The 27500-nt window shown below is 37.3% G+C and overlaps 1 protein-coding gene across 4 annotated transcripts in view; it reads left to right on the top strand.

Annotated features, from left to right (window-relative positions):
• HEATR5B (HEAT repeat containing 5B) overlaps positions 1-27500 on the top strand; it is a 113068-nt gene that overhangs the window by 6805 nt on the left and 78763 nt on the right. For all 4 annotated transcript variants that reach the window (XM_027622576.1, XM_027622577.1, XM_027622579.1 and 1 more), the window contains 12 exons: positions 1159-1308; positions 12161-12332; positions 13758-13915; positions 14837-15086; positions 18848-19003; positions 19502-19752; positions 21318-21429; positions 22913-23065; positions 24114-24213; positions 24894-25003; positions 26132-26295; positions 26842-27017. In XM_027622576.1, coding sequence (XP_027478377.1) covers positions 1159-1308; positions 12161-12332; positions 13758-13915; positions 14837-15086; positions 18848-19003; positions 19502-19752; positions 21318-21429; positions 22913-23065; positions 24114-24213; positions 24894-25003; positions 26132-26295; positions 26842-27017 — 1952 coding nt within the window. The remainder of the gene's footprint in view (positions 1-1158; positions 1309-12160; positions 12333-13757; positions 13916-14836; positions 15087-18847; positions 19004-19501; positions 19753-21317; positions 21430-22912; positions 23066-24113; positions 24214-24893; positions 25004-26131; positions 26296-26841; positions 27018-27500) is intronic.

Raw genomic sequence — 27500 nt, 5'->3', positions numbered from 1 at the left:
AAATATTTAAATGTTTTGCTTATGGCAGGAGCTAGATGTCAGTAAAAATATATGTTTGCCTTTTATCTGTCACTGTGGTACTCATACTACTTAGCAAGAAGGTAATGTAAGATTATTACTTGCAAAAAAATACTCTTGTCCCTTCTTTAATGTTATTACCTTATGTTTCAGTGGGAAGGGAAAGAATGCTTTTCCTTGGCAAAAAATAGGTTTACCTATTATTTTTTATTTAGCCCTATGGATATTTTTGCCCTGCCATTTTATTTTTGTGCCATAGCAAATGTATTAGTCTCCTAGGGTTGCCTTAGGTAACAAATGACCACAGTGACTTAAAACAACAGAAATTTGTTGTCTCACAATTCTGGAAGCAAAAAATCCAAAATCAGGGTGTTGGCAGGGCCATGCTTCTGAAGACCCTTGGGAAGAATCCTTCCCTGCTTTCTTCCCTTCTAGTAGTTGCTAGCAATCCTTGGCGTTCCTTTGTGTTCCTTGATTTGTAGATGCACTTCTAATTTCTGCCTCTGTTGTTACACGGTATTATTCCTGTGCATCTGTGTTCTGCATCCAAATTCTTCTCATCTTATAAGGATAGCAGTGACTGGATTAGGGCCCACCTGAATTGAGTACGACCCTGTCTTTCTTTAATTTCTTATTTCCAAATAAAGTCATGTTCACAGGTAATGGGCCTTAAGACTTGAGAGTAAAAATAATTCTATTTTGTCATGTCAATTTGGTGTTACTTCTGAAAGTTCCTTATCAACTTGGTGTTCACTAAAACTAGACCAAGCCCTGGACTCTCACAGTCTAATTCCTTCGTCTCAGAAGGCTGAAGATTTCCTCTTCTGGGAACTATTTTTATTTTCATGTTCTCATTAACTTGAACTTCATGTTGTGGAAACATTAGAATATGTTTTCTTGTGGTAACCTGATTTCTCAGCAAGATATTATTTAATTGAAGTTAATACTTATTCTTACCTTTCAGGTACTGTCTAGGATACTTAATTTTATTTTATTTTTCATTACTTACTGTTTATTGTGTGAAGGTAAGACTATGAGGCCATGAAGCCCAGAAAACTTTTGTGTTTTGTTATGTTCTTGTTTAAAAATGGAACTTGTTTTACAACATAGTTTTTAGTTTTGATTTATGTTCCCATCTAGTCTCAAGGGCGAAGTGAAATCTTAATGAGCCTACAGAAAGTTCTGAATGGACTGGGAGGTGCAGCGGCTTCCTCTCATCGTGATATTTACAAGAATGCCAGGTCCCTCTTGACTGACAGGTCGATGGCTGTTCGATGTGCAGTTGCCAAGGTTAGTACTTGCTGATTTATAATGCTATCCCTTTCGCTGCTTCCTCTTAAACAGTGACTTTTTCTTTTAAAGTTTTAAAATGTGATAGCATACTTTTTGTTCCCATAGATTAGTTTCAATTTGTAGAATTATATACAAATGGAATCATGGGGTATATACTCTCTTTCTTTGGTCTGGCTTCTTTTACTCAGCATAATTACCTTGAGATTCATCTGTATTGTTACATGTGTCACTAGTTCACTTCTTTTCATTGCTGAGTAGTATGTCATTGGGTGGATGTACCACAATTAGTTTATTCCTTCACCTGTTAAGGACATTTGAATTGCTTCCAGTTTAGGCTATTAGGAAAAAAGCTATAAACATCTCTGTACCAGTTTTGTGTGGACATATGCATTGTTCTACCTGGATAAGTACCTAGGAGTGGAATAACTGGATTGTATGATAGATTTATGTTTTTTAAAAAATTGCCAAACTATTTTCCAAAGTACTCGTACCATTTTACATTTCCACCAGCAATGTATGAGATTTCTAATTCCTCCACATCCTCATTTGGTATTGTCAGTCTTACTCATTTTGGCTATTCTAATAGATATGTGCCCATATCTCATTGTGGCTTTAGTTTATATTTCCCTGAGGACTAAAGATGAGCATATTTTCACGTGCTTTTATTGCCATCCATATCTTCTTTGATGAAGAATCTATTCAAGTCTTTTTCCTGTTGTTTTATTGAGTAGTTTTCTTATTATTGAGTTTTGATAGTACTATATAGAGTTTTTATATATTTCTTTATCAGACAATTTGCAAATACTTTTTCTCAACTGTGGCCTGTCTTTTCATTCTCTAAATAGTGCCTTTCTAAGGGAAAGAAGGGAAGTTTTGAATTTTGTCAAAGTCCAATTTACCAGTTTTTTTTTCAATTTACCAATTTTTATATCTGTGCTGCTCGTATTGTATCTAAGAAAACTTTTCCTGACTGAACGTTTTCTTATGTTTCCTTCTAGAAGTTTCATAGTTTTATACTGAGATATATGATCCATTTTGAGTTAATTTTTAAATATGGTACAAAGTATGAATCAAAGTTCTTTTTTTTTTTTTTTGCACATGTATATTCACTTGTTCCAGTACCACGTTGAAAACACTATCTTTTCTTCACTTAAATTGCCTTTGCACCTTTGTTGAAAGTTGGTTGTCCTCATGTGTATGGGTCTATTTTGGACTCTATTTAATGTTCCACTGATCTATCTTGATGTCCATAACACTGTCCTAATTACTGTACCTTCATAATAAGTCTTGAAACCAGGTAGGGTTAACTTTCTAACTTTGTTCTTTTTCAAAATAGTATTCTAGGCTCTTTGCATTCCCATACGAATTTTAGAATTAACTTACCAATTTCTGGAAAAGTACCATTCTGGGATTCTGATTCATGCTGGTATTTTACAATGACTCTATGGATCAATTTGGGAACAGTTGACATCTTAACAATATTAAATCTTCTAACTTATTTAGGTCTTCTTTGTTTTCTCTTAGCAACATTTTGTACTTTCCAGTTATAGGTCTTGGACATCTTTTGTCAGATTTATCCCTAAGTATTTCATATTTTCAGTGCTATTTTTAATGGTACTGATTTTTAAAATTTTAATTTCTAATTGTTCATTGATAACACAGAAATACAATTGATTTTTGTATATTCTTGTATCTGCAAAAGTTGCTAAATGACTTAAAAGTTCTATCATCTCTTTTAATAGATTCTGTCAGCTATTCTACATAGACAATCATGTTGTCTAAGAATAAAGACAGTTTTACTTCTTTTCTAATAAGGATACCTTTTGTTCTGGAGAAATCCTTCAATACAGTGTTGAATTAAAAACATGAGAGCAGGGGCACCTGGGTGGCTCAGTCGGTTAAGTGTCTGCCTTTGGCTCAGGTCATGATCCCGGAGTCCTGGGATCAGGTCCAGTGTTGGGCTCCTTGCTCAACAGGAAGTCTGCTTCTCCCGCTCCCTCTGCCCCTCCCCCCTCTCATGCTTGCATGTGTGTGCGCGTGCTCTCTCACTCTTTCTCAAATAAATAAAAAATCTTAAAAAAAAAACATGAGAGCAAACATCCTTGTCTTACTACAGATCCTTATGGAGAAAATATTCAGTTTTTTGCCATTTAGTGTTGGTTTTTCTTGATGACTTTTATCAAGTTGAGGAAGCGCCCTTATATTCGTAGCTTGCTAAGAGGTTTTATCAGGAATGGATGTTGGATTTTGTCAAGTGCCTTTTGTTTTATATTTGATTTCTTGTGTTGTTTTTGTTGTTGCTGTTTTCTAGGTAAACTTATTTTAATTTAATGGTAAATTTACATGCAATTATAAGAAATAATATAGAGATGTCTTTGTCACCCTGTTCCTCCCAATGGTAAGATCTTGAAAAAGTATAATACAATATTACAACTAGTATAATAGTGTTGACATTGACATAGTTCATTGATCTTGTTTAGTTTTCCCCAGTTTTACTTGTACACACATTCAGTTTTTTTATTTTTTTATTGTTATGTTAATCACCATACATTACATCATTAGTTTGTGATGTAGTATTCCATGATTCATTGTTTGTGCATAACACCCAAGGCTCCACGCAGAACGTGCCTTCTTTAATACCCATCACCAGGCTAACCCATCCCCCCACCCCCCTCCTCTCTAGAACCCTCAGTTTGTTTTTCAGAGTCCATCATCTCTCATGGTTCGTCTCCCCCTTCGATTCACCCCCCTTCATTCTTCCCCTCCTGCTATCTTCTTTTTTTTTTTCTTAACATATATTGCATTATTTGTTTCAGAGGTACAGATCTGTGATTCAACATTCTTGCACAATTCACAGCGCTCACCATAGCACATACCCTCCCCGATGTCTATCACCCAGCCACCCCATCCCTCCCACCCCACCCCCACTCCAGCAACCCTCAGTTTGTTTCCTGAGATTAAGAATTCCTCATATCAGTAGGGTCATATGATACATGTCTTTCTCTGATTGGCTTATTTCACTCAGCATAACTCCCTCCAGTTCCATCCATGTCGTTGCAAATGGCAAGATCTCATTCCTTTTGATGGCTGCATAATATTCCATTGTATATATATACCACTTCTTCTTTATCCATTCATCTGTCGATGGACATCTTGGCTCTTTCCACAGTTTGGCTATTCTGGACATTGCTGCTATAAACATCGGGGTGCACGTACCCCTTCGGATCCCTACGTTTGTATCTTTGGAGTAAATACCCAGTAGTGCAATTGCTGGATCGCATGGTAGCTCTATTTTTAACTTTTTGAGGAACCTCCATACTGTTTTCCAGAGTGGTTGCACCAGCTTGCATTCCCACCAACAGTGTAGGAGGGTTCCCCTTTCTCCACATCCCTGCCAACATCTGTCGTTTCCTGACTTGTTAATTTTAGCCATTCTGACTGGTGTGAGGTAGTATCTCATTGAAGTTTTGATTTGGATTTCCCTGATGCTGAGCGATGTGGAGCACTTCTTCATGTGTTTGTTGGCCATTTGGATGTCTTTGGAAAAATGTCGGTTCATGTCTTCTGCCCATTTCTTGATTGGATTATTTGTTCTTTGGGTGTTGAGTTTGATAAGTTCTTTATAGATTTTGGATACTAGCCCTTTACCTGATATGTCATTTGCAAATATCTTCTCCCATTCTGTCGGTTGTCTTTTGGTTTTGTGGACTGTTTCTTTTGCTGTGCAAAAGCTTTTTATCTTGATGAAATCCCAACAGTTCATTTTTGCCCTTACTTCCCTTGCCTTTGGCGATGTTTCTAGGAAGAACTTGCTGCGGCTAGTTCGAAGTGGTTGCTGCCTGTGTTCTCCTTTAGGATTTTGATGGACTCCTCTTTCACATTTAGGTCTTTAAAACATTGTGAGTCTATTTTTGTGTGTGGTGTAAGGAAATGGTCCAGTTTCATTCTGCATGTGGCTGTCCAATTTTCGCAACACCATTTGTTGAAGAGACTGTCTTTTTTCCATTGGACATTCTTTCCTGCTTTGTCAAAGATGAGTTGACCATAGACTTGAGGGTCCATTTCTGGGCTCTCGATTCTGTTCCATTGATCTGTGTGTCTGTTTTTGTGCCAGTATCATACTGTCTTGATGATGACAGCTTTGTAATAGAGCTGGAAGTCTGGAATTGTGATGCCGCCAGCTTTGCTTTTCTTCTTCAACATTCCTCTGGCTATTTGGGGTCTTTTCTGGTTCCATACAAATTTTAGGATTATTTGTTCCATTTCTTTGAAAAAAGTGGATGGTATTTTGATGGGGCTTGCACTGAATGTGTAGATTGCTCTAGGTAGCATTGACATCTTCACAATATTTGTTCTTCCAATCCATGAGCATGGAACGTTTTTCCATTTTTTTGTGTCTTCCTCAATTTCTTTCATGAGTATTTTATAGTTTTCTGAGTACAGATCCTTTGCCTCTTTGGTTAGATTTATTCCTAGGTATCTTATGGTTTTGGGTGCAATTGGAAATGGGATCGACTCCTTAATTTCTCTCTCTTCTGTCTTGTTGTTGATGTATAGGAATGCCACTGATTTCTGTGCGTTGATTTGATATCCTGCCACTTTACTGAATTCCTGTATGAGTTCTAGCAGTTTTGGGGTGGAGTCTTTTGGGTTTTCCACATAAAGTATCATATCATCTGCAAACAGTGAGAGTTTGACTTCCTCTTTGCTGATTTGGATGCCTTTGATTTCTTTTTGTTGTCTGATTGCTGTGGCTAGGACTTCTAATACTATGTTGAATAGCAGTGGTGAAAGTGGACATCCCTGCCGCATTCCTGACCTTAGGGGAAAAGCTCTCAGTTTTTCCCCATTGAGAATGATATTCACTGTGAGTTTTTCATAGATGGCTTTTATGATATTGAGGTATGTCCCCTCTATCCCTATACTCTGAGGAGTTTTGATCAAGAAACGATGCTGTACTTTGTCAAATGCTTTTTCTGCATCTATTGAGGGGATCATATGATTCTTGTTCTTTCTTTTGTTAATGTATTGTATCACGTTGGTTGATTTGCAGATGTTGAACCAACCTTGCAGCCCAGGGATAAATCCCACTTGGTCATGGTGAATAATCCTTTTAATGTACTGTTGGATCCTATTGGCTAGTATTTTGGTGAGAATTATGGCATCCATGTTCATCAAGGATATTGGTCTGTAATTCTCCTTTTTGATGGGGTCTTTGGTTTGGGGATCAAGGTAATGGTGACCTCATAAAATGAGTTTGGAAGTTTTCCTTCCATTTCTATTTTTTGGAACAGTTTCAGGAGAATAGGTATTAATTCTTCTTTAAATGTTTGGTAGAATTCTCCTGGGAAGCCGTCTGGCCCTGGGCTTTTGTTTGTTGGGAGATTTTTGATGACTGCTTCAATTTCCTTAGTGGTTATAGGTCTGTTCAGGTTTTCTATTTCTTCTTGGTTCAATTTTGGTAGTTGATACATCTCTAGGAATGCATCCATTTCTTCCAGGTTATCTAATTTGCTGGCATAGAGTTGCTCCTAATATGTTCTTATAATTGTTTGTATTTCTTTGGTGTTGGTTGTGATCTCTCCTCTTTCATTCATGATTTTGTTGATTTGGGTCATTTCTCTTTTCTTTTTAATAAGTCTGACCAGGGGTTTATCAATCTTGTTAATTCTTTCAAAGAACCAGCTCCTAGTTTTGTTGATCTGTTCTACTGTTCTTTTGGTTTCTATTTCATTGATTTCTGCTCTGATCTTTATTATTTCTCTTCTCCTGCTGGGTTTAGGCTTTATTTGCTGTTTTTTCTCTAGCTCCTTTAGGTGTAGGGTTAGGTTGTGTATTTGAGACCTTTCTTGTTTCTTGAGAAAGGCTTGGATTGCTATATACTTTCCTCTTAGGACTGCCTTTGCTGCATCCCAAAGATTTTGAACAGTTGTGTTTTCATTTTCATTGGTTTCCATGAATTTTTTTAATTCTTCTTTAATTTCCTGGTTGACCCATTCATTCTTTAGTAGGATGCTCTTTAGCCTCCATGTATTTGAGTTCTTTCTGACTTTCGTCTTGTGATTGAGTTCTAGTTTCAAAGCATTGTGGTCTGAAAATATGCAGGGAATAATCCCAATCTTTTGGTAGCGGTTGAGACTGGATTTGTGACCTAGGATGTGATCAATTCTGGAGAATGTTCCATGGGCACTAGAGAAGAATGTGTATTCTGTTGCTTTGGGATGGAATGTTCTGAATATGTCTGTGAAGTCCATTTGGTCCAGTGTGTCATTTGAAGTCTTTATTTCCTTGTTGATCTTTTGCTTAGATGATCTGTTGATTTCAGTGAGGTGTTGTTAAAGTCCCCCACTATCATTGTATTGTTGTCAATGTGTTTCTTTGCTTTTCTTATTAATTGGCTTATATAATTGGCTGCTCCCATGTTAGGGGCATAGATATTTATAATTGTTAGATCTTCTTGTTGGATAGACCCTTTAAGTAAGATATAGTGTCCTTCCTCATCTCTTATTACAGTCTTTGGTTTAAAATCTTATTTGTCTGTTATAAGGATTGACACCCCAGCTTTCTGTTGGTGTCCATTAGCATGGTAAACCGTTTTCCACCCCCTCACTTTCAATGTGGGGGTGTCTTTGGGTCTAAAATGAGTCTCTTGCAGACAGCATATTGATGGATCTTGTTTTTTAATCCAATCTGATAGCCTGTGTCTTTTGATTGGAGCATTTAGTCCATTTACATTCAGGGTAACTATCAAAAGATATGAATTTAGTGCCGTTGTATTGCCTGTGAGGTGACTGTTACTGTATATTGTCTGTGTTCCTTTCTGATCTATGCTGCTTTTAGGCTCTCTCTTTGCTTAGAGGACCCCTTTCAATATTTCTTTTACGGCTGGTTTCATGTTTGCAAATTCCTTTAGTTTTTGTCCTGGAAGCTTTGTATCTCTCCTATTTTCAATGACAGCCTAGCTGGATATAGTATTCTTGGCTGCATATTTTTCTCGTTTAGTGCTCTGAATATATCATGCCAGTCCTTTCTGGCCTGCCAGGTATCTGTGGCTAGGTCTGTTGCCAGTCTAACGTTTCTACCATTATAGGTTACATGTCTCTTCTCCCGAGCTGCTTTCAGGATTTTCTCTTTGTCTCTGAGACTCATAAGTTTTACTATTAGATGTCGGGGTGTTGACCTATTTTTATTGATTTTGAGAGGGGTTCTCTGTGCCTCCTGGATTTTGATGCCTGTTTCCTTCCCCACACTAGGGAAGTTCTCTTGTATAATTTGCTCCAATATACCTTCTGCCCCTCTCTCTCTTTCTTCTTCTTCTGGGATCCCAATTATTCTAATGTTGTTTCGTCTTATGGTATCGCTTATCTCTCGAATTCTGCCCTCGTGATCCTGTAGTTGTTTCTCTTTTTCTCAGCCTCTTTATTTTCCATCATTTGGTCTTCTATATCACTGATTCTCTCTTCTGCCTCATTTATCCTAGCAGTTAGTGCCCCCATTTTTGATTGCCCCTCATGAATAGCCTTTTTGATTTTGACTTGGTTAGATTTTAGTTCTTTTATTTCTCCAGAAATGGTTTCTCTAATAACTTCCATGCTTTTTTCAAGCCCAGCTAGTATCTTTAAAGTCATGATTCTGAACTCTAGGTCTGACATCGTACTAATGTCCGTATTGAGTACGTCCCTGGCAGACGGTACTACCTCTTGTTCTTTTTGTTGAGGTGATTTTTTCCGTCTTGTCATTTTGTCCAGAGGAGAATAGATGAATGAGAGAACAAAATGTTAACAGGGTAACAATGTCCCCAGAAAATATACTCCATACAAATCAGAAAAGACCTGAAACCAGGGGAAAAGAAAGGGAAAGAAAGAAAAAAGAGAAAAAAAGAAAAAGATTAAAAACAAAAACAGAAAAAAACAAAAAAAACAGAATATGATCAATTATGATCAGGCTGGTGCATAGATCAGTGCCACACACTAGATTTTTTTGTGTATTTTGGTCTGTTAGAGGAAAGTGCCTCCCAGAATTTTAAAGAAAGAAAGACTTATATATGTACAAAATAAGGGTTGATACGATGAAGGAATGGAATATGACTGTAAAGATGAAAATTTAAAAAATTTTATAAAAGGAATTGATAAGTTGTTTGAAAAAAGAAAGAAGAGGATTTAAAAAACGGGGGGAAGAGAATGTGATCAGGCAGGAGACTAGAACAAAGCCATACACTAGAGATTTAGGGTATATTTTATCTGTTAGAAGAAACTATATCTCAAAATTTTAAAGAAAGAACAAGTTATATATATATGTGTGTGTGTGTGTGTGTATATATATGCCAAAAATAAGGGTAACTACTATGAAGGGATAGAGTATGACTCCAAAAATGAAAACTAAAAATGTGTTTTGTTTTGTTTTGTTTTTTAAGATTTTATTTATTTATTTGACAGAGACACAGCGAGAGAGGAAACACAAGCAGGGGGAGCAGGAGAGGGAGAAGCAGGCTTCCCACGGAGCAGGGAGCCCGACATGGGGCTCGATCCCAGGACCCTAGGATCACAGCCTGAGCCGAAGGCAGACGCTTAACCACTGAGCCACCTGGGTGCCCCAAAAATGTTTTTTTTAAAAAAGGGATTATAAGATGTTGGTTGAAAAAGGGAAAAAGAAAAATTAAAAAAAAAAAAGTTTAAAAAAAATTAACTTTGAAAGACTAAAGAATCATGGTAAAAAAGCCATGAATTCTATGTGCAGTATTCCCCTAGCGCTGGAGTTCTGCCCTTCTCATTGATTGGTAAACTTGGTCTTGGCTGGCTGTTCTTGCTGATCTTTTGGGGGAGGGGGCCTGTTGCCACGGTTCCCAAATGTGTTTGCCGGAGGCGGAATTGCCCCGCCCTTGTTGGTCGGGCTAAGTAATCTGCTCGGGTTTGCTCTGGGGAGCTTTTGTTCCCTGCAAGCTTTCGGTGCAGCTTTGGGGGACGAGAGTGAAAATGGCGGCCTCCCAATCTCCGCCCTGGAGGAGCCGAGAACTCGGGGCCCCACTCCTCAGTGCACCCCCAGAGAGAAGCAGTCAATCACTCCCGTCTCTCCAGTCTCCGGCCGCACTCCGGGCGGAGTCAAGTCAATCTCTGGCACCCAACCCCGTGTGGAGTCTCCAAACCCAGCAGATTCCTGCAGTGGGCTCCTACAGCCACTCCTCCCAGGGGAGGAAGGGGAGTCTCCCCGGATCTGCCGCTTGTTGGGTCCCTGCTGGAGGAGCAGTGGCCCAACTGTGTCGCAGATCACAGTTTATGGCAACCCCGAGCTGACAACTTGCGCCTTGGCTCCGTCTCTGTAGCTGGCTTCCCTGCTCTGATAGCCGGGAGCTCTGCTGCACTCAAGCACCCCTGGTGTTTCTGTGACCCCAAGGATTCTGAGACCACACTGTCCCACGAGGGTTCCACCCCCCGCTTAGCCACTGGAGTGACGTCCCTCAGCAGAGCCGGCTGCTGAAAGTTCCGATTTTGTGCTCCACTGTTCTATCACTTGCCAGAAGCGGCCGCCGGAGGCCCCCTCCCCTGCTGTCTATCCTCCTCTGATTCACTTCTCCCCACGTCCTACCTTCCAGAAAGTGGTCGCTTTTTTGCTGAGTTGTTGCTATTCTTTTCTTCGATCTCCTGTTGAGTTTGTAGGTGTTCAGATTGGTTTGATCCCTATCCAGCTGAATTCCCACAAATTTAGTTTTAAGATTTATTTATTTGATTTTTTTAAAGATTTTATTTATTTATTTGAGAGAGAGAGAATGAGAGAGAGCACAAGAGGGAAGAGGGTCAGAGGGAGAAGCAGACTCCCTGCTGAGCAGGGATTCCCGATGCGGGACTCGATCCCGGGACTCCAGGATCATGACCTGAGCCGAAGGCAGTCGCTTAACCAACTGAGCCACCCAGGCGCCCTAGATTTATTTATTTATTTGAGAGAGAGCGTGTGTGTGTGTGTGTGTGTGTGTGTGTGTGTGTGTGTGTGTGTGTGTGAGCGAGTACATGGAGGAGGGGCAGAGGGAGAGAATCTCAGGTAGACTCCCTGCCGAGCGAGTAACTGGTCATAGGATTTCATCCCACAACGCCTCCCTTCCCCAGGATCACAACCTGAGGCGAAACCAAGAGTCAGAGGCTTAACCGACTGAGCCACCCAGGTGCTCCTACAAATTCAATTTTAAAAATCAATACTGGGCTATTTAGGTTATCTGTTTCTTCTTTAGTGAGTTGTCTCTTTCATTTAAGTTGTCAAATTTATTGGCATGACGTTTACGATAGTTTCTTTGTTCTTTTAATATATAGTCAATCTGTAGTGATGTGACCACTCTCATTCCTAATTTTGGTAATTGGTGTCATTTCTCTTTCCTTTATCTGTCTGGCTAGAGATTTATCCCAAATTTATTGGTCATCTCAAAGAAGCAGCTTTGGGTTTTATTTGTATTCTTTTTCAGTTTTCTATTTCAGTTCTGTTATCTTTATTATTCTCTTTTCTCCCCTGCTTACTTTGTGCTAAATTCGTTCTACATCATGAGTTTCTTAAGGTTGAAGCTGAGGTTATTGATTTGAGACCTTTCTTCTTTCTAATATAGGAGTTTAGTGTTAAATGTCTTCTCCCAAGTAGTGAAAACTCTCTCGAGGCAGTAAGCTGGGACAATTACAGGGTTAAGTTTGTTTTCCATCTCTTAAGCATTGCTCTCCTTCACTGCCTAATATCCAGTGTCTTGTAAACTCTTATTTCGTATGTTTTAATTTTTTGGTTATTTCAGGAGAGAGAGTAAATCTGAATCTTTTTACTATATCTCTGGAAGTGGAAGTTCTAGGATGTAATTTACTTTTTTTTTTTTTAATTCCAGTGTTTACTAGAACTACAGAATGAAGCTGTGTTCATGTGGACTGCTGAGTTGGAAAATATTGCCACTCACTGCTTTAAGGCTTTGGAAAACTCAAATTATGGGGTTCGAGTGGCAGTGTCTAAACTCTTAGGAACAGTCATGGCTACAGCATTGATGCCAAAACAAGCAACAGGTATCATTTGCCAATCCCTGATGTAGACTATAACAGATATTTGAAGGTATATGAAATCTATCTAAATAAGTTATTTGTTATAGGCAAGTCACTTGAAAGATTTAGATTGTTAAGCGTCTTTGTCTACTTTTTCAGGGAATAGAACTACCCAAATGGCATTTTCCTTGATATAGACAAGACATTTTTTATGGTTATAATGTACAGGATAATATCTATCAAGTATACTGGATGTATAAGCAAGTAAGATTTATGAAATGGTTTTGTACAATCTTCAAGGGACTGGAATCTGGCACTTAATATGCTTCCTTACTTGCAATCTCTGATGAGTAGATCCCTTTTATAGTACAGTATTATTTTTCTTTTCTTTCTTTTTTTTTTTTTGGCCATTACTGTAAGCAGCATCAGAGACATTTGTCATGTGACTTCTGCTGTGCCTCACAGTTGCATAGAGATGCCTCTGTGAGGGTTGTGAGTGGACCCTGAGGGAGCCTAGCCACGCCTGCTACTGTCTATGTAGTAGAAGGAGAATCAGATGTTATCGATTCAAGTCCTAACTCTTTTGTTAATTAGCTGTGAAACACTTTGAGCTTTAGTCTCTTTATCTTTAATGATAATAATTTCAGTCTGTGCAATTAGATGATGATGATGACAGGTAACATTTATTAAGTGCTATGTGCCAGGCACTGAATTCAGCATATAACTGGGTTTTGTTGAATCCTCACAAAAGCTCTATGAATTATAAGTACTGTTACTATTCCCAGTTTATAAACAAGGAAATTGAGGCTTACAGAGATTGTGTAATTTGTGTTCTCGTAAGTGTTCTGTTAAGCGTCAGAGCTGAAATTCAAACCCAGGCAGCCAAATTCCAAAGTCTGCATACTTAATCATGAGCTTTATACCCCTCCTACAGACTTTTTGTGAGGATTATGTTTGCAGCTGTATGTGAAAGACTTTATAAAATATGAAGCTCTGTACAAGGGAATGGCAATTCGGCTGCAGTCCAGTGACATTTTAATCTATTGCTAACTGTTGTCTAGAAAGCATGGACTTGACAAAGTTTTGAGTCTACTCTGTTGGGAATGAGGGCTGTGATCAATTAGCAGTATCTGCTATGGATGTGCTTTGTCCTTGTGTTACATATATCAAGGTTAACATTATTGGACTATGTTTGGCGTAGATTTAATGAATTGCTTTTCATTTCTAGCTCCTTCCATGTTTCCTAGCATTTTTTGCTTCAAAATTGAATTTATTTTTGCAAGTACATTGTAAACTTAAAGACTATAAGACAATGAAGGGACCCTATCTTTGTAGTAGTTTAAGGATTCTTAAAAATAATTACTTGAATTTTAAGCTAGATTTATTAGAAAATATTATCCAACGAATAGCAAAATATATTGCTTATGAATTTACTTTTCTTCCTGAAAGTAATGCGCCAGAACGTGAAGCGAGCGACATTTGATGAAGTCTTAGAACTCATGGCCACAGGATTTCTACGTGGAGGGTCAGGTTTTTTAAAGAGTGGTGGAGAGATGTTAAAAGTCGGAGGGTCTGTTAATCGTGAAGTGAGAGTTGGAGTCACACAGGTTTGTAATGGATACATATGAAAGAATTCCGTTCACATTGCTGGTGAAATCTCACAGAAGACTCAGTACACACAGATTTTTTATATTGTCTGCTTTTTTTCCCCAAAATGTTTATTTTACCAAATGAATGAATTACATTCAAATTCCAAATTACACACTTATATGGAAAGATAGATTCTTAATGATGTGCAAATAAACCTTTGTCTGCTGTGTTTATGTAAGTATCCAACATTTTCCCAAATTTTACTTGGCAGAAAATCAGATGTAAAATAATTCAGTTTTAGTTGAAATTGTATTCAAATAGCTTGAGGCATTTAGAGTTTAATGTTCTCCAGTGACTCTAGCTAACCATATTGGTTAATACTTCGATTGGATTTATCATTAATGAGTAATCACCAATGTAATTATGAAACTAATCCTGACTTGCAGTTAAAATTGCAAGATAATAAGCAAATAAGGTGTTATGGTTAATGATCTAAGAAATAATACATAAAAAGATAAAATGTTTCTTTGTGATCTTAGTCAAAATCACTCCAACTGTACATTGTTCCTGAAACAAATGTAAAGTAGAAGTAAACCATTTTTATCTTATGGTCACAAGCCGGGCTTTCTAGTCCTAGGTGAATGTTTATTTAGGATATGAGTGTTTTCTTATTCCTATAACCTATTACCTTCCTCATCATCAGGATGAATTCAGCTTTCCTTCCCTCCCTCCTCACTGTAATTTTAGATTCTTCAGGAAGCTACTAAGAATGGTTTTTAGCCAAAGATAATTCCACCAGTAATTCCTATGCTAGAAGTACTAAAAAGGTTTCAAGTATTGAATTTTCTCAACTTTAATCTCAAATATAATTTATTTTGTGTGCTGTGATCATTTATTTCTGTATTGCTTTATCTGTAATCTCAAATCTTTATTTATAGGCATATGTTGTTTTTGTAACTACATTGGGTGGTCAGTGGTTGGAGCGTAGCTTTGCTACATTCTTGTGCCACGTACTTGATCTGGTTTCCCATCCTCGGGCAACGCAAACACATGTAGAGGCTGTGTACTCAAGACGATGTGTCTCCTTTATCCTAAGAGCTACTGTGGGCAGTTTGCTAAGTGAAAAAGCCCAGATTGCAGCTGCCAAAGAGATATGCCAAGCTATTGGAAAACAAATGAAAGCCGTAGGTAAGAATTGATATCTTGATGTGTATCGTTGATTTCTTTAGTCATTTAGCTTTATGTTATTATTTTTAATAAATACTAATGGGTCTGATTAGTTCATGTCCTTTTCGGACTGTGTTTTAAGAGTCACTTTTATTGAGTACTCTTATTTGTTATTAAAACAACATAATTACAGTGAAATAGAATTTTTAAGGATTTGAGTAGCATGTTTGAAAGGTTAGGTTTTCTGTTTCATTTCTAGTACCTGTACTGATGTTCTAGCTCTCCTGGTATGCAGCAGCATAGTGCTTTGCTATCTTTGAGGAACAACCTATTGTAATTTTTCTGCTTGGGCCTTTTGTTTTATAAACACGTTTGTTTGTTTTCCTTTTGTTAATAGGCTTAATAGGAATCCTTAGGAGCAATTACAGGTGGTTATTAGCCCACTGTAGGATATACTGTGAAGCCTCAGTTATTCATAATTAAAAGAAATGTCCATTTTATAAATTTCTCAGTTTAAGAAGTAGTTATTGAGTATCTGAGAGTGCAAAGCAGTAATTCAGGGTTTGAATAATGAGTGACATAAAAGTTCCTGCCTTCATGGAGCTGTTAATCCGATTAGGGAACTAAACAAGGTAAAATATACATTCCGTAGGACAGTTCAGTTTTCTTAACCTTAGGCAAATTATATTGCCTAAATCTATCTTTTGATTGCTAAACCACAGCTCCTTGACCAGGTACGATCTATATCTGGTTCACTATTTTATTCCCACAATCTGGCCCTTAAACATTTCTTCAACACATCATTGTACAAATATTTTTCAAGTTGTGAACCTAGGACAGATTACTGTTTTAATATAACTGAAGAAAAATACCTCATTAATTTAAACACCCTTTAGGGCGCCTGGGTGGCTCAGTTGGTTAAGCGACTGCCTTCGGCTCAGGTCATGATCCTGGAGTCCCGGGATCGAGTCCCGCATCGGGCTCTCTGCTCAGCAGGGAGTCTGCTTCTCCCTCTGACCCTCTTCCCTCTCGTGCTTTCTATCTCATTCTCTCTCTCTCTGAAATAAATAAATAAAATCTTTTAAACACCCTTTAATTCACAATTCATAACTTTCAGTTAGCCCTGTGCATTTAAAAATGTTTTGCTTGGGGCACCGGGGAGGCTCAGTCAATTAAGCATCCTACTCTTGATTTCAGCTCAGGTCATGATCTCAGGATTGTGGGATCGAGCCCCACATTGAGGCTCTGCCTTCAGTGGGGAGTCTGAGATTCTTTCCCTCTACCTTTCTCCCATTTGCTTTCTCTCTCTTTTTCTCGCTCTCTCAAATAAATAAATCTTTTAAAAAAATAACAATTTAATGAATAGAGAATAATCAGTAATTTGTATTTAAAGAATATAAAATATTTTATAAAATTAGTAAAAGTAAATTCACAAATGGTTATAGTTTTCATTGTTTATAATAGCTTGCTTAGCATACCATTTTTATTTTTTTATTTTAAAAAATTTTTTACTTAAATTTTAGTTAACATACAGTTCAATTGTGGTTTCAGGAATGGAATTCAGTGATTCTCATCATGACAAGTGCCCTCATCACAACAAGTGCCCTCCTTAATACCCATCACCCCTCTAGCCCATCCCCCACCCACCATCTTCCATCACCCCTCAGTTTGTTCTGTATCGTTAAAAGTCTTTTATGATTTGTTTCCCTCTCTCCTTTTTCACCCCTTCCTATATGTTTATCTTTTTTTTTTAATTCCATATATGAGTGAGATTATATGGTATTTGTCTTTCTCTGACTTACTTATTTCACTCAGCATGATACACTCTAGCTCCATCCACATCAAGCAAACCATTTTTGTTTTTTTATTTTAAAGATTTTTACTTATTTATTTGAGAGAGAGAGAATGCACATCTGGGGGGGGAGCAGAGGGAGAGAGACAAGCAGACTCTGTGATGTGAGCGTGGAGCCCATCTTGGGGCTCAGTCCCATGACCCTGAGATCATGACCTGAGCTGAAATCAAGAGTTGGGTGCCTAACCAACTGAGCCACCCAGGTGCCCCAAGCAAAACATTTTTAAATGCATAGGGCTAACTTAAAGTTATGAATTGTGAGTTAAAGGTGTTTAAATTAATGAGGTATTTTTCTTTAGTTATATTAAAACAGTAATCTGTCCTAGGTTCACAACTTAAAAAATATTTGTACAATAATGTGTTGAAGAAATGTTTAAGGGCCAGAAACACTGTGCCAGATTGTGGGGATAAAATAGTGAACCAGATATAGATCGTACCTGGTCAAGGAGCTGTGGTTTAGCAATCAAAAGATAGAGTTCATGCATTTCAAAGTCCAGAAATAGCTAAAAATAAAGAGGTCCATAATGAAAATTACAGTCTGGGGATGCCTGGGTGGCTCAGTTGGTTGGGCATCTGCCTTTGGCTCAGGTCATTATCCCAGGGTCCTGGGATTGAGTCCCATATCGGGCTCCTTGCTCAGCGGGGAGCCTGCTTCTCCCTCTGCCTTGATGCTCTCTCTCTCTCTCTCTGGCAAATAAATTAAATAAAATCTTGAAAAAAAATTACAGTCTGTAATGTATTAATCTGTTCTGTTATTATGTATTATATATATTTTAGTCTATTTTTTAAATTTAAATTCAATTAGTTAACATATATTATCAGTTTCAGAGGTAGAGTTTAGTGATTCCTCAGTTGCATATAACACCCAGTGCTCATTACATCAAGTGCCTTCCTTAAGGCCCATCACCCAGTTACTCCATCCTCCCACCCGCCTCCCCTCCAGCGACCCTAAGTTTGTTCCCTATAGTTAAGTGTCTCTTATGGTTTGTCTCCCTCTCTGATTTCATCTTATAGTCTATTAATACACAATGAATGCAGAAAAGGTGAGGAAGTTTTACTGTCATGTAAAAGTTATTAATCTTAAGGTCATAGATTAACCATTTGATTTTTTAAAAATCTTAAAAGCAGAATTAAATACATTGCTCTCCGTCTGGGATTTATGGACCAGAATATATTCTCAGTTAGTAATTTGACAAGGAATCTTTAGTTGTCTCATGTTAAATACATTTCAGCTCTATTGAAAGGTCAGGGAAGAGGGCAGCAAAGCTAACGGGAACTTTGAGGAGCATCTCAGTAAGGAATTCCAAAACCAGTTTCCTTATAGATCTGCTTTCTGGTCAGTAATTTGACACTGTTGCTATCCATATATTGCAGCACTTGAGGTAGCAACAATAATAATAAAGTAACAATAATGGCTGCTGACACTGACTGCATGTGTATTGCGGGAAGCATTGTGCTCTGTTCTTTATGTGAATTGACTTTTTAATCACCACAGTATTCTTTGAGATAGTCCCTTATCCCTCTCAGCAGAAGGAGAACTGGATACTTGGGTTAGTGGAGTGGCTTGCCCAGTGTCATGTAGCTGATGTGACTGATAGAGTTGATTGGAACCCACGTGCCTTTCTGGGGAGCCAGTGCTTTGGTATGCTGTGGCTTGCTGCTGCTTGCTCAAGTTAGGGGTATTCCTGGAAGCAGGCAGAATACCTCCGCGTGTATTTCAGTACTGCCTTGATGTCACTAAACAGTGTTTTAAGTCACTTCAGTGTTCAGTTACACTGGTGTTCTGCTAAGAAGTAATTACATACAGAGTTTTTAACACCCAGGCGTCAACTGGTGGAAATACTGGTATAAAAATGTCAGTTGTATAAATCAAAAAAGTTATGTCACAACTTAATTCACCCACATCAAACACATGATTCTGTGTTCCCAGAAGCAGTAGTGAATGATACTAGTGGTGAAAACAAATCTGGAGCAGCAGACATTGCAGCAAGCCAGCATGTGATGGTCTGTGCCCTCCAAGAACTCGGGAGCCTGGTACAGAGCCTGAATGCTACTGCATCCCCTCTTATTCAGGAAGCATCTATAGGTATGATAATTCACTTACTTGCTGGAATTCTTTTTACCATTTAAAAAGAGTCATAAGTGTGATTGATATTTAATTCCTGATTACTTACTTGCCATTATAATTAGTAGTTTTCAGATCATTTGTTAAAAGTTCAGTTTTATTTAAGTTAAGATTTACTGGGTTTGTGAATGTTGAATAAATGGTGAAATAAAGGTTGGGGAGACAAAAAAAGTCATGGTAGTTTGTTTCTAATAATTGGCTAAAATTTGTTGAATACACATTTAATTTTTACATCAACCTTTATATGTTTTTTGGATGTAATTATACATTTTTTTTTTTGTAGAAAGTGTTCCTTTAAAATTCTCTACTATTTCTGAGATAATGTGTTTTGGCAAAGTTCTAAAAGTATTTGGGTAAAACCATAATGATTATGATTTTAATCATGTTACACATATTCTTCTTGTTCATGAAATCATTTGACTTCATTAAAGAGGCATTTTTTGGTGTATTTCTCTTTAGGACTTTTGGAAACTGTGACTTCAGTGCTTCTTCATCCAAGTATGGCTGCCCGGCTTGCTGCCGCCTGGTGTTTGCGCTGTGTGGCTGTGGCTTTACCATTCCAGCTGACACCGTTTCTAGACAGGTGTGCAGAACGGCTCAACAACTTGAAAACTTCACCGGAAGCTGTTAGCGGATACAGCTTTGCAATGGCTGCTTTGTTAGGTGGAGTTCATCAGTGTCCGTTGGGCATTCCTCATGCCAAGGGAAAGGTATGACAGAGACCGTGGAATTATAAGTGCTGTCAGGTGGGCTTTAGTCTTCATTGGAACACTTTCTGTGTTTAATGTTGAACTGGGTGATCAAACAACAGTTTTACTATAGTAATATAAAAAACAGTGTTCTGCCAATATGGAGTTGACAGACCCTAATTAAAATTTGATACTTAATTCTGCATAGGAATAGTAGATTTTGTCTGCGTGTAGTATCATTTTATTTTAGAGAAAAAAACCTTTACAGTAATTATGTGGAAATCAGAGCTTTTCTTTCAGGTTTTGGAGATAAAAAATTCATATTGCTGTATTCAAAATATCAGGAGAATATGTTATTGCATTTAGCGTTTTGATAATGGTAATAGTTGAATGGTTTTATGAGTCAGTTTCTTTCTACTATACCTGCTAATACTGTTATGGTTTTTTTCTCAAGAATATTGTTTATGTAAATATTATTTGCAACCTTACATATGTAGATTCTTTCTGGGACATTAGGCCAGATCTATTCCTTCTTAAGAGTTCCGTAGCTACTGCTCAAATCTCGGCTTCCATCTCCTTTTGTTGTTCAACTGCTTCCTCTCTGATTATCCTGCCTGCAGTCTTTCTCCCATCTCCCCACACCACTTCCATGTTTCACATTAGCTCAGAGATCCTTCGGGACTACCCAGTGCTCAGAGAATAAACATAATCCCCTTTGTCTGGTAAACTGGCACCTCCGCAGTTTGCCTTCATTCTACCCATTCATTCTCATTTCCCACTGCTCTACTTAGACTAGTCATCTTGCTTTCTTCCCATGCCTTTTTCAGCCTTCATGCCTTTGTTCATACATTAGAATCTCTTTCCCCTTCTTGGTCACCTGTACCAAACTTATCCATTTGTTTGGAGGCCCAATTAGAGTGCCATTTCTTTCATGCAGTCTCCTCAGAGCTACTCCGTCTAGGATAACCTTCCCCTTTGCAGACCACGACTACATCTGTCTTACTATTTTGTCATTTAATCATGTGCCGCTTGTTACTTCCCATTTTCCCTGTGACAGATTCTCTAAGACTGTAGGTGCCATAAGATTAGCTTAATGGCAGAAACATAATGGGAGTTCAACAAATCTTTGAATATAGGATAACAGTACCACCAATAATAGCATTTATTAAGTGGTTGCATGGACCAGCACTCTTCTGAGTGCTTTGCTGTATTAACTTATTTAATGCTTCCTGGAGTGAGGTTGGCATTCCTGTTATACCTGTTTTACCAATGAGGGAACTGAGGCAGGGAAGTTAAGTTATCCCAGGTCAGAAAGCCAGGAAATGACAAAGCTGGGATATGAACCCGGGCAGTCTGGCTCTGGAGCTCTCTCTTAACCACTGTGCTATGTGGGGTCTCCTCAGAGACAGGCGTGCAATCAGGCTTAAGCAGCTCTTAATGTTGTCTCTTTTAAGACATGTTAACAGCAACAACAAAAAAGGACAACTTTCTTTTTTTTTTTTAACTAAGCACACTAGCTATGTATTTTCTTATTTGATTTCTTTAACTTGTTTCAGTTAAAATCCAATTTTAAACTTCTCTTGCAGATGGTAGTTAGTATTGCTGAAGATCTCTTACGAACTGCTGCCCAAAATAGCAGGCTGTCTTTACAGCGTACCCAGGCTGGATGGCTTTTACTTGGAGCACTTATGACTTTAGGTATAGTTATATTTGAGTAGGATCTTGTCTAACTGTATAACTGTCAGTAGACGATAAAGAAAGTTTAATTTAAAAGTATTAAACTTCCCATTCTAGACTGAATGACTTGATAAAATTGGTGAAGGTGTTTTCCCTCTCATTTGGGAGTAGATTCCTATTTTTGTTAATTTCTGCTTAAGTACATTTAATGAGAAATTTGTTAACAAAGTTTCACCTTTACTATCAGAATAGCCCTGGTCTAACTAATTGCCTTAGTGTTAACCAAATGAGGTAAGAGTATGGGGGCACATTCCATCCCCACAGTGATGCAAGTGACATGATTTTGGTAGGGTGATAAAGTCACATTTAAATGGTCTTTTTGATGCTGCTTTTCTGGGGTTACCCTTCTGCATTTCACTTTCCTAAGTGCTGTGACAAATCTGAGATACAGGCAAAGTTTAGCACTGTACACAGAACAGAAAGACACGTCGTGGCGATGAGATGTGTCTACTTTTTAGTTCATATGTGTGTGTGTGCTCTACAGAATCACTCACCACTTTGAGCATCTACCTTTTGAAAGTTATACTTTGCCCTAGTTTTCTAAAGAAAATAAAAAGTGCTAACTTTTCCAGAAATTTCTGTTAAATATGTTACATGATATTTTAAAGGAGTTCCTTAGAATGTAAATTTTTAGTTCTAAACATACCGTTCCTCCATAAAACAAAATTAGCCATATCAGTTGCCCCCCAAATAGAGGAATATATAGATGTATGTGTGTGGGACTGGGTGTCTATATTTATATACATTTGTATTTATAGAAAAGATGTCATAAGATGTGTCCCAGATGTATTTCATTATTGATAATGCATAATCCACCATTCTGAATATAGTTGAGTAATTTCTTTTAAAGTACTTGTTATGGATTTATGTTTGGTTGCTAAAAATATTGATACTTTGTAGGTGAGTTTTATTATGCTTTAATAGATATGTTAAGAAACATTTTGAGGTGGGGGAGGAGAAGGGGGAGGACGGTGGTCAAAAGGTATAGCCTTGCAGTTCTGAGCTGAATAAATACAGGGATGTGGTGTGTGGCACGGTGGCTGCAGATCACCCTGCTTTGTGACAGACAGGAGAGCTGCTAAGAGGGTCAATCCTGAGAGTTCTCATCACAAGGAGAAAATTAAAAAAAATTTTTTTTTCATTTTATTGTGTCTATATGAGATGAGTGTTGGCTGCGCCTGTCGTGGTACTCATTTTACAATTATTTATAACCCAAACCATCATGCTGTATGCCTTAAACGTATTCAGCGATATATGTCAATTATTTCTCAATCAAACTGGAAAATAAAAGACACGTTGAAAATCTTACGTTACAGATAAAGATAGAGTTAAACGATGTAGGTATTGTTAGAGCCTGTGTGGGGCTCTTTGACTTTTGTTTGTAATGTATGGTTTATATATATGGTTTATATGTATGGTTTCACATTCTCATTTTCTCCAATAGGACCATCTGTTGTTCGTTATCATCTGCCCAAGATGTTGTTACTGTGGCGAAATGTTTTTCCCCGTTCTCTAAAGGAATTGGAGGCTGAGAAGGCCCGAGGTGATTCTTTTACATGGCAGGTAACATTGGAAGGTCGTGCCGGAGCTTTATGTGGTAAGAACTGAAAGGATTGTACTCTCAGAATATTATTTTATTACTAAAATATTTGTGAGGGGAAGGAAAATCACTACTTCAAATTTTTATTTTAATGTGTAATAATAAATTCATAGACTTGTAGATTTAGAGAGAAACTTTATAAATAACTTGTGCCGATTTGCTAATTTTGCAATGGAAATGAAACTGAAACTCTGAAAAGGAGGTTAGCATTAGTGGTAAGATGAGAGCCAGAGCCCAGTTACGGATTCCCAGTTACAGCAGTTGTCCACCTGTCAGAGAGGCATGGGCCACCACATAAACAGCCCAGTAGGTATTCAAAGGAAGAAGGAACTCACGGTCTCCAAGGTCACTGAGTTGACAGTATGTCTTTTCATAATGGACAGACAGCTAGCATTATCAAATCTGCAAATGTTGATGCATTTTTTCCAGACATCAGTGTCATGAAAATCATGAATAAAGTTGTTTTTGTTTAGAAGTCAGCAACTTACAGGAAAGACTCAAGTTTGGTTTCCTTTGGGAACTAGAATTACCCTGGGTGACTCTATTTTTTTTTTTTTATTTATCTCAGAGTGAAAAGTGCTTCTTTTTCCAAATTGTGGGAAACAGATATACACTAAAGCATAAGGGTGGCAGGGCAAGGAGTCCGTTTTGTTCCCACACATCTAAGAGCTGTTTTTGTCTTAGTTCTATAGCTAAAGGGGCAGCAAAGATGTTCCTTCTCACTGAGCTGTTTTGTGCACTCTTGGTTCTGTCTTGAAACTGCTTTCTTTGTAGTTGTCTGAATTTAGTGATGTTACCAGACCTTTGATTTCCTACTCACAGAAATCTCCCTAACAGATATCTTCCCTCCCTCCACCTTTCTTCTAGATTTTTCTAATGATTTTTCTCTATAGTTGCAGTTAGCTCTTCTTTTGGTTTGACCTGATTTCAGAACCTTATATTGTATAATAATGGAGAATTATAGGTATCTTTATATAATTCTGTAATTTTTTTTTTATTTTCACAAAAGCTATCCTAAATCTGTTCTTTTAAATATTTTATCTAGCAATGAGGAGTTTCGTTGCACATTGCCCCGAGCTCCTAACTGAAGATGTGATTAGAAAATTGATGACCCCTATTGAATGTGCCATGACTATGATGTCACAGTAAGTAAGCAGTTATGACAAGTTAATATCCAATTTTGCATATTTATAGTCATGTTTTGTATTTCCCTCTAATGTCATATATGAAACATATAAAACTTTATTGTTTTAAAATGACCTTAAAAATTATAGTAATGTGCTATGGTGAGCGCTGTGAATTGTGTAAGACTGTTGAATCACAGACCTGTACCTCTTAAACAAATAATAATTATATGTTAAAAAAAGAAAAGAAGAAGATAGCAGGAGGGGAAGAATGAAGCGCGGGAAATCAGAGGGGGAGACGAACCATGACAGACTATGGACTCTGAGAAACAAACTGAGGGTTCTGGAGGGAAGGGGGCTGGGGGGATGGGTTAGCCTGGTAATGGGTATTAAAGAGGGCACGTTCTACGTAGAGCACTGGGTGTTATGCACAAACAATGAATCATGGAACACTACATCACAAACTAATGATGTAATGTATAGTGATTAACATAACATAATAATAAAATAAAAAAAAATTATAGTAATGGTATGGGTTGAAATAAAATTGTGTTTTATAGTGTTCCAGTAAAGGCCATAGAATAAACTAAAATGAAAATGTAATACCAATGTATTTTACAGTTCATTGATACATTGCTGAAAATGTTTTAAGTAACACTTATTCTAGTAAGCTGATACTAACTATACTTTTGATATTTTAGCATTCCATCTGTAATTAAAGCCCATGGAGCTCATCTGAAAGCCAGTGCCGCAATGGTCCGTTTAAGACTTTATGATATCTTGGCTTTGTTACCTCCAAAAACTTATGAAGGTAAATAAAGTTTACAGTATCTAATAAAACTTCTTCAGTATACCTTTCCAGTTCTTCACCGTATTACAGAGTTCTGACCAAGGCTCTCCCCTGACTTTGCAGAAGAACACAACCATTTTACTTTTCTTCATATAGAGAAGCTTACACTTGTTGAGCACTTACTGTGTTTGGGTCTGTTCTAATCCCTTTACATGTATTATCTCCTTTGACTCTAATCACAACTTTATGAGGTAATTCAGCCGTATTTTATACATGAAGAGCCTCGGGTACAGAGAGGTAAGGTAACCTGCCCAAGTCTGAGATCTAGTAAGTGGCAGAGCTTGGATTCAAACCCAGCTGGTTCAGCTTTAAAGTCTGTGCTTTTATTTACTTTTTAAAGATTTTTACTTATTTATTTGAGAGGGAGAGAGAGAGCACAGGCAGGGGAGAGGCAGAGGGAGAAGCAGACTCCCTGATGAGCAGGGAGCCCAATGTGGGGCTGGATCCCAGGACCCCGGAATCATGACCTGAGCTGAAGGCAGACACTTAACCAACTGAGCTATCCATGCGCTCCTCTATGCTCTTAATTACTACCCTAAACTGCTTCATATGTATTATAATATAGACAATAATTTAGGAATCTTGACAGAGAATAATAATGTACTTTGCAGATATCAAATATTATATAAAATGCTAATATTAAAATAAGCCATTGATTTGTCTTCAGTTCAGCCATGCCCAAGAATTCTGATGTGCTCTGGTTCAGTGTTTGCACATCATTGGGTAATTAATAATAATTAATAATTGTGTCATATTTAATATATTTAAACAGATATTTAAAGCATTAAAATATATTTAATATATTTAAATTTATTAAATTTAAATGTGAATATTTAATATAAATATTTCCTCTGAGTATTTTTGTTACTTTAAATAATTTGGGCTAAAAGGCATAATACAATAATAAAAATGAAAGTACTCTTATTGTATGTTGAAACTAGCACTAAAATAGTATAGATTTTTTAAAAAAGAGAACAGGGACTTAATTATTTTATCCCTTTAGAACATGTTGCTTCTTTTTGTGGGCAATGATTGTAATTTTCATAAAAATTATTCTTTCACGTCTGATCTGTAGTTCTGTTTTTTTAGGATCTTTCAACGCACTTCTTAGAGAACTGGTAGCAGAATTCACTTTGACTGACAATTCAGCCAACACAACTACTTCCCTCCTCAGATCCCTCTGCCATTATGATGACAGTGTTCTTCTAGGTTCCTGGCTTCAAGAAACTGATCATAAATCAATTGAAGACCAGGTAGCAAACCATACAGGGAATTGAAATACAACTTCATCAAAAGCAATGGTGTTATTATACATTGTCATTTAAAAAGAAAATATTGAAGACTAAAGTTTAATTTTATTTTGGCTTTCTTAGACATTTAAAGATAGCTTCCTGATGGTAGGTAAATAGTGAAAAAAGGTAAATTTTGTCTGTTCTTTTAAAAAAGAGTTACTACAACTTCTTTTAATGAGTTTTTTGTGGGTTTAAGTTATTCCTGATGTTTGGCTTGCACATTTTAAGGTGGGCAGTATAAAAATGATTTAGAATGAATGAGCATTTTCTTAAAATTATACAATGTGTTACTGATGGCTTTGTTTCATGGCCAAATCATATTTTTATCTATTTAAAAATTTTGTGATTCAATCATTCTTGTGGTTTTTTGTTGGAAGTTTTCAGATTCAGTCATTCTTGGTTTTTTTGTTGATATTGTTACCTTTTTTCCTTCCTCTCATTCTGTTCTTCTTGACTAATACTCATTCAAGTAGATTTTGAATGATTTTTATGTCATTCTTTTTGTAGCTCCAGCCAAACAGTGCATCTGGAAGTGGGGCTCTGGAGCATGATCCATCCTCCATTTACTTACGAATCCCTGCCGGAGAAGCTGTGCCTGGTCCTCTTCCTCTTGGGGTTTCAGTCATTGATGCTTCCGTGGCTCTTTTTGGTGTAGTGTTTCCTCATGTTTCTTATAAACACCGGTTAGTATAAAGTCAATCAGGCAATTTTAGTTAAATATAAATTATACCAGAGGAGTGGTGGTTAGTGGGATGTGTTAAGGAGGTGATGGGGATTGAGGCGTGCGCTTGTTGTGAGGAACACCGGGTGTTGTATGGAAGTGTTGAATCATTATATTATACACCTGAAACTAATATTACACTGTAAGTTAACTAACTGGAATTTAAATAAAAACTTTAAAAATAAATAAATAAATAAATTTAAATATTTTAAAGTATTTAATGTAAATAATCTATCAGGAAAAAATATATACATATAAATTATATTCAAACAATAGATTTTCCCACCCCGGTTACCTACAATAAGGTGAATTACTACTTAAATATAGGCTTATAAACTTAACGTAAGTGACACATACATGATGGAAAAAAATTACATGAAAATTCCACATAATTTGAAATTGTTCTTAAGATTTGGCTCTGTGTACTAGTGTCTGGTACCATTGT

The sequence above is a fragment of the Zalophus californianus genome, chromosome 8 (genome assembly GCF_009762305.2).
Source record: "Zalophus californianus isolate mZalCal1 chromosome 8, mZalCal1.pri.v2, whole genome shotgun sequence".
NCBI classification, from domain to species: domain Eukaryota; kingdom Metazoa; phylum Chordata; class Mammalia; order Carnivora; family Otariidae; genus Zalophus; species Zalophus californianus.
This window is presented reverse-complemented; position numbering and strand designations above follow the sequence as displayed.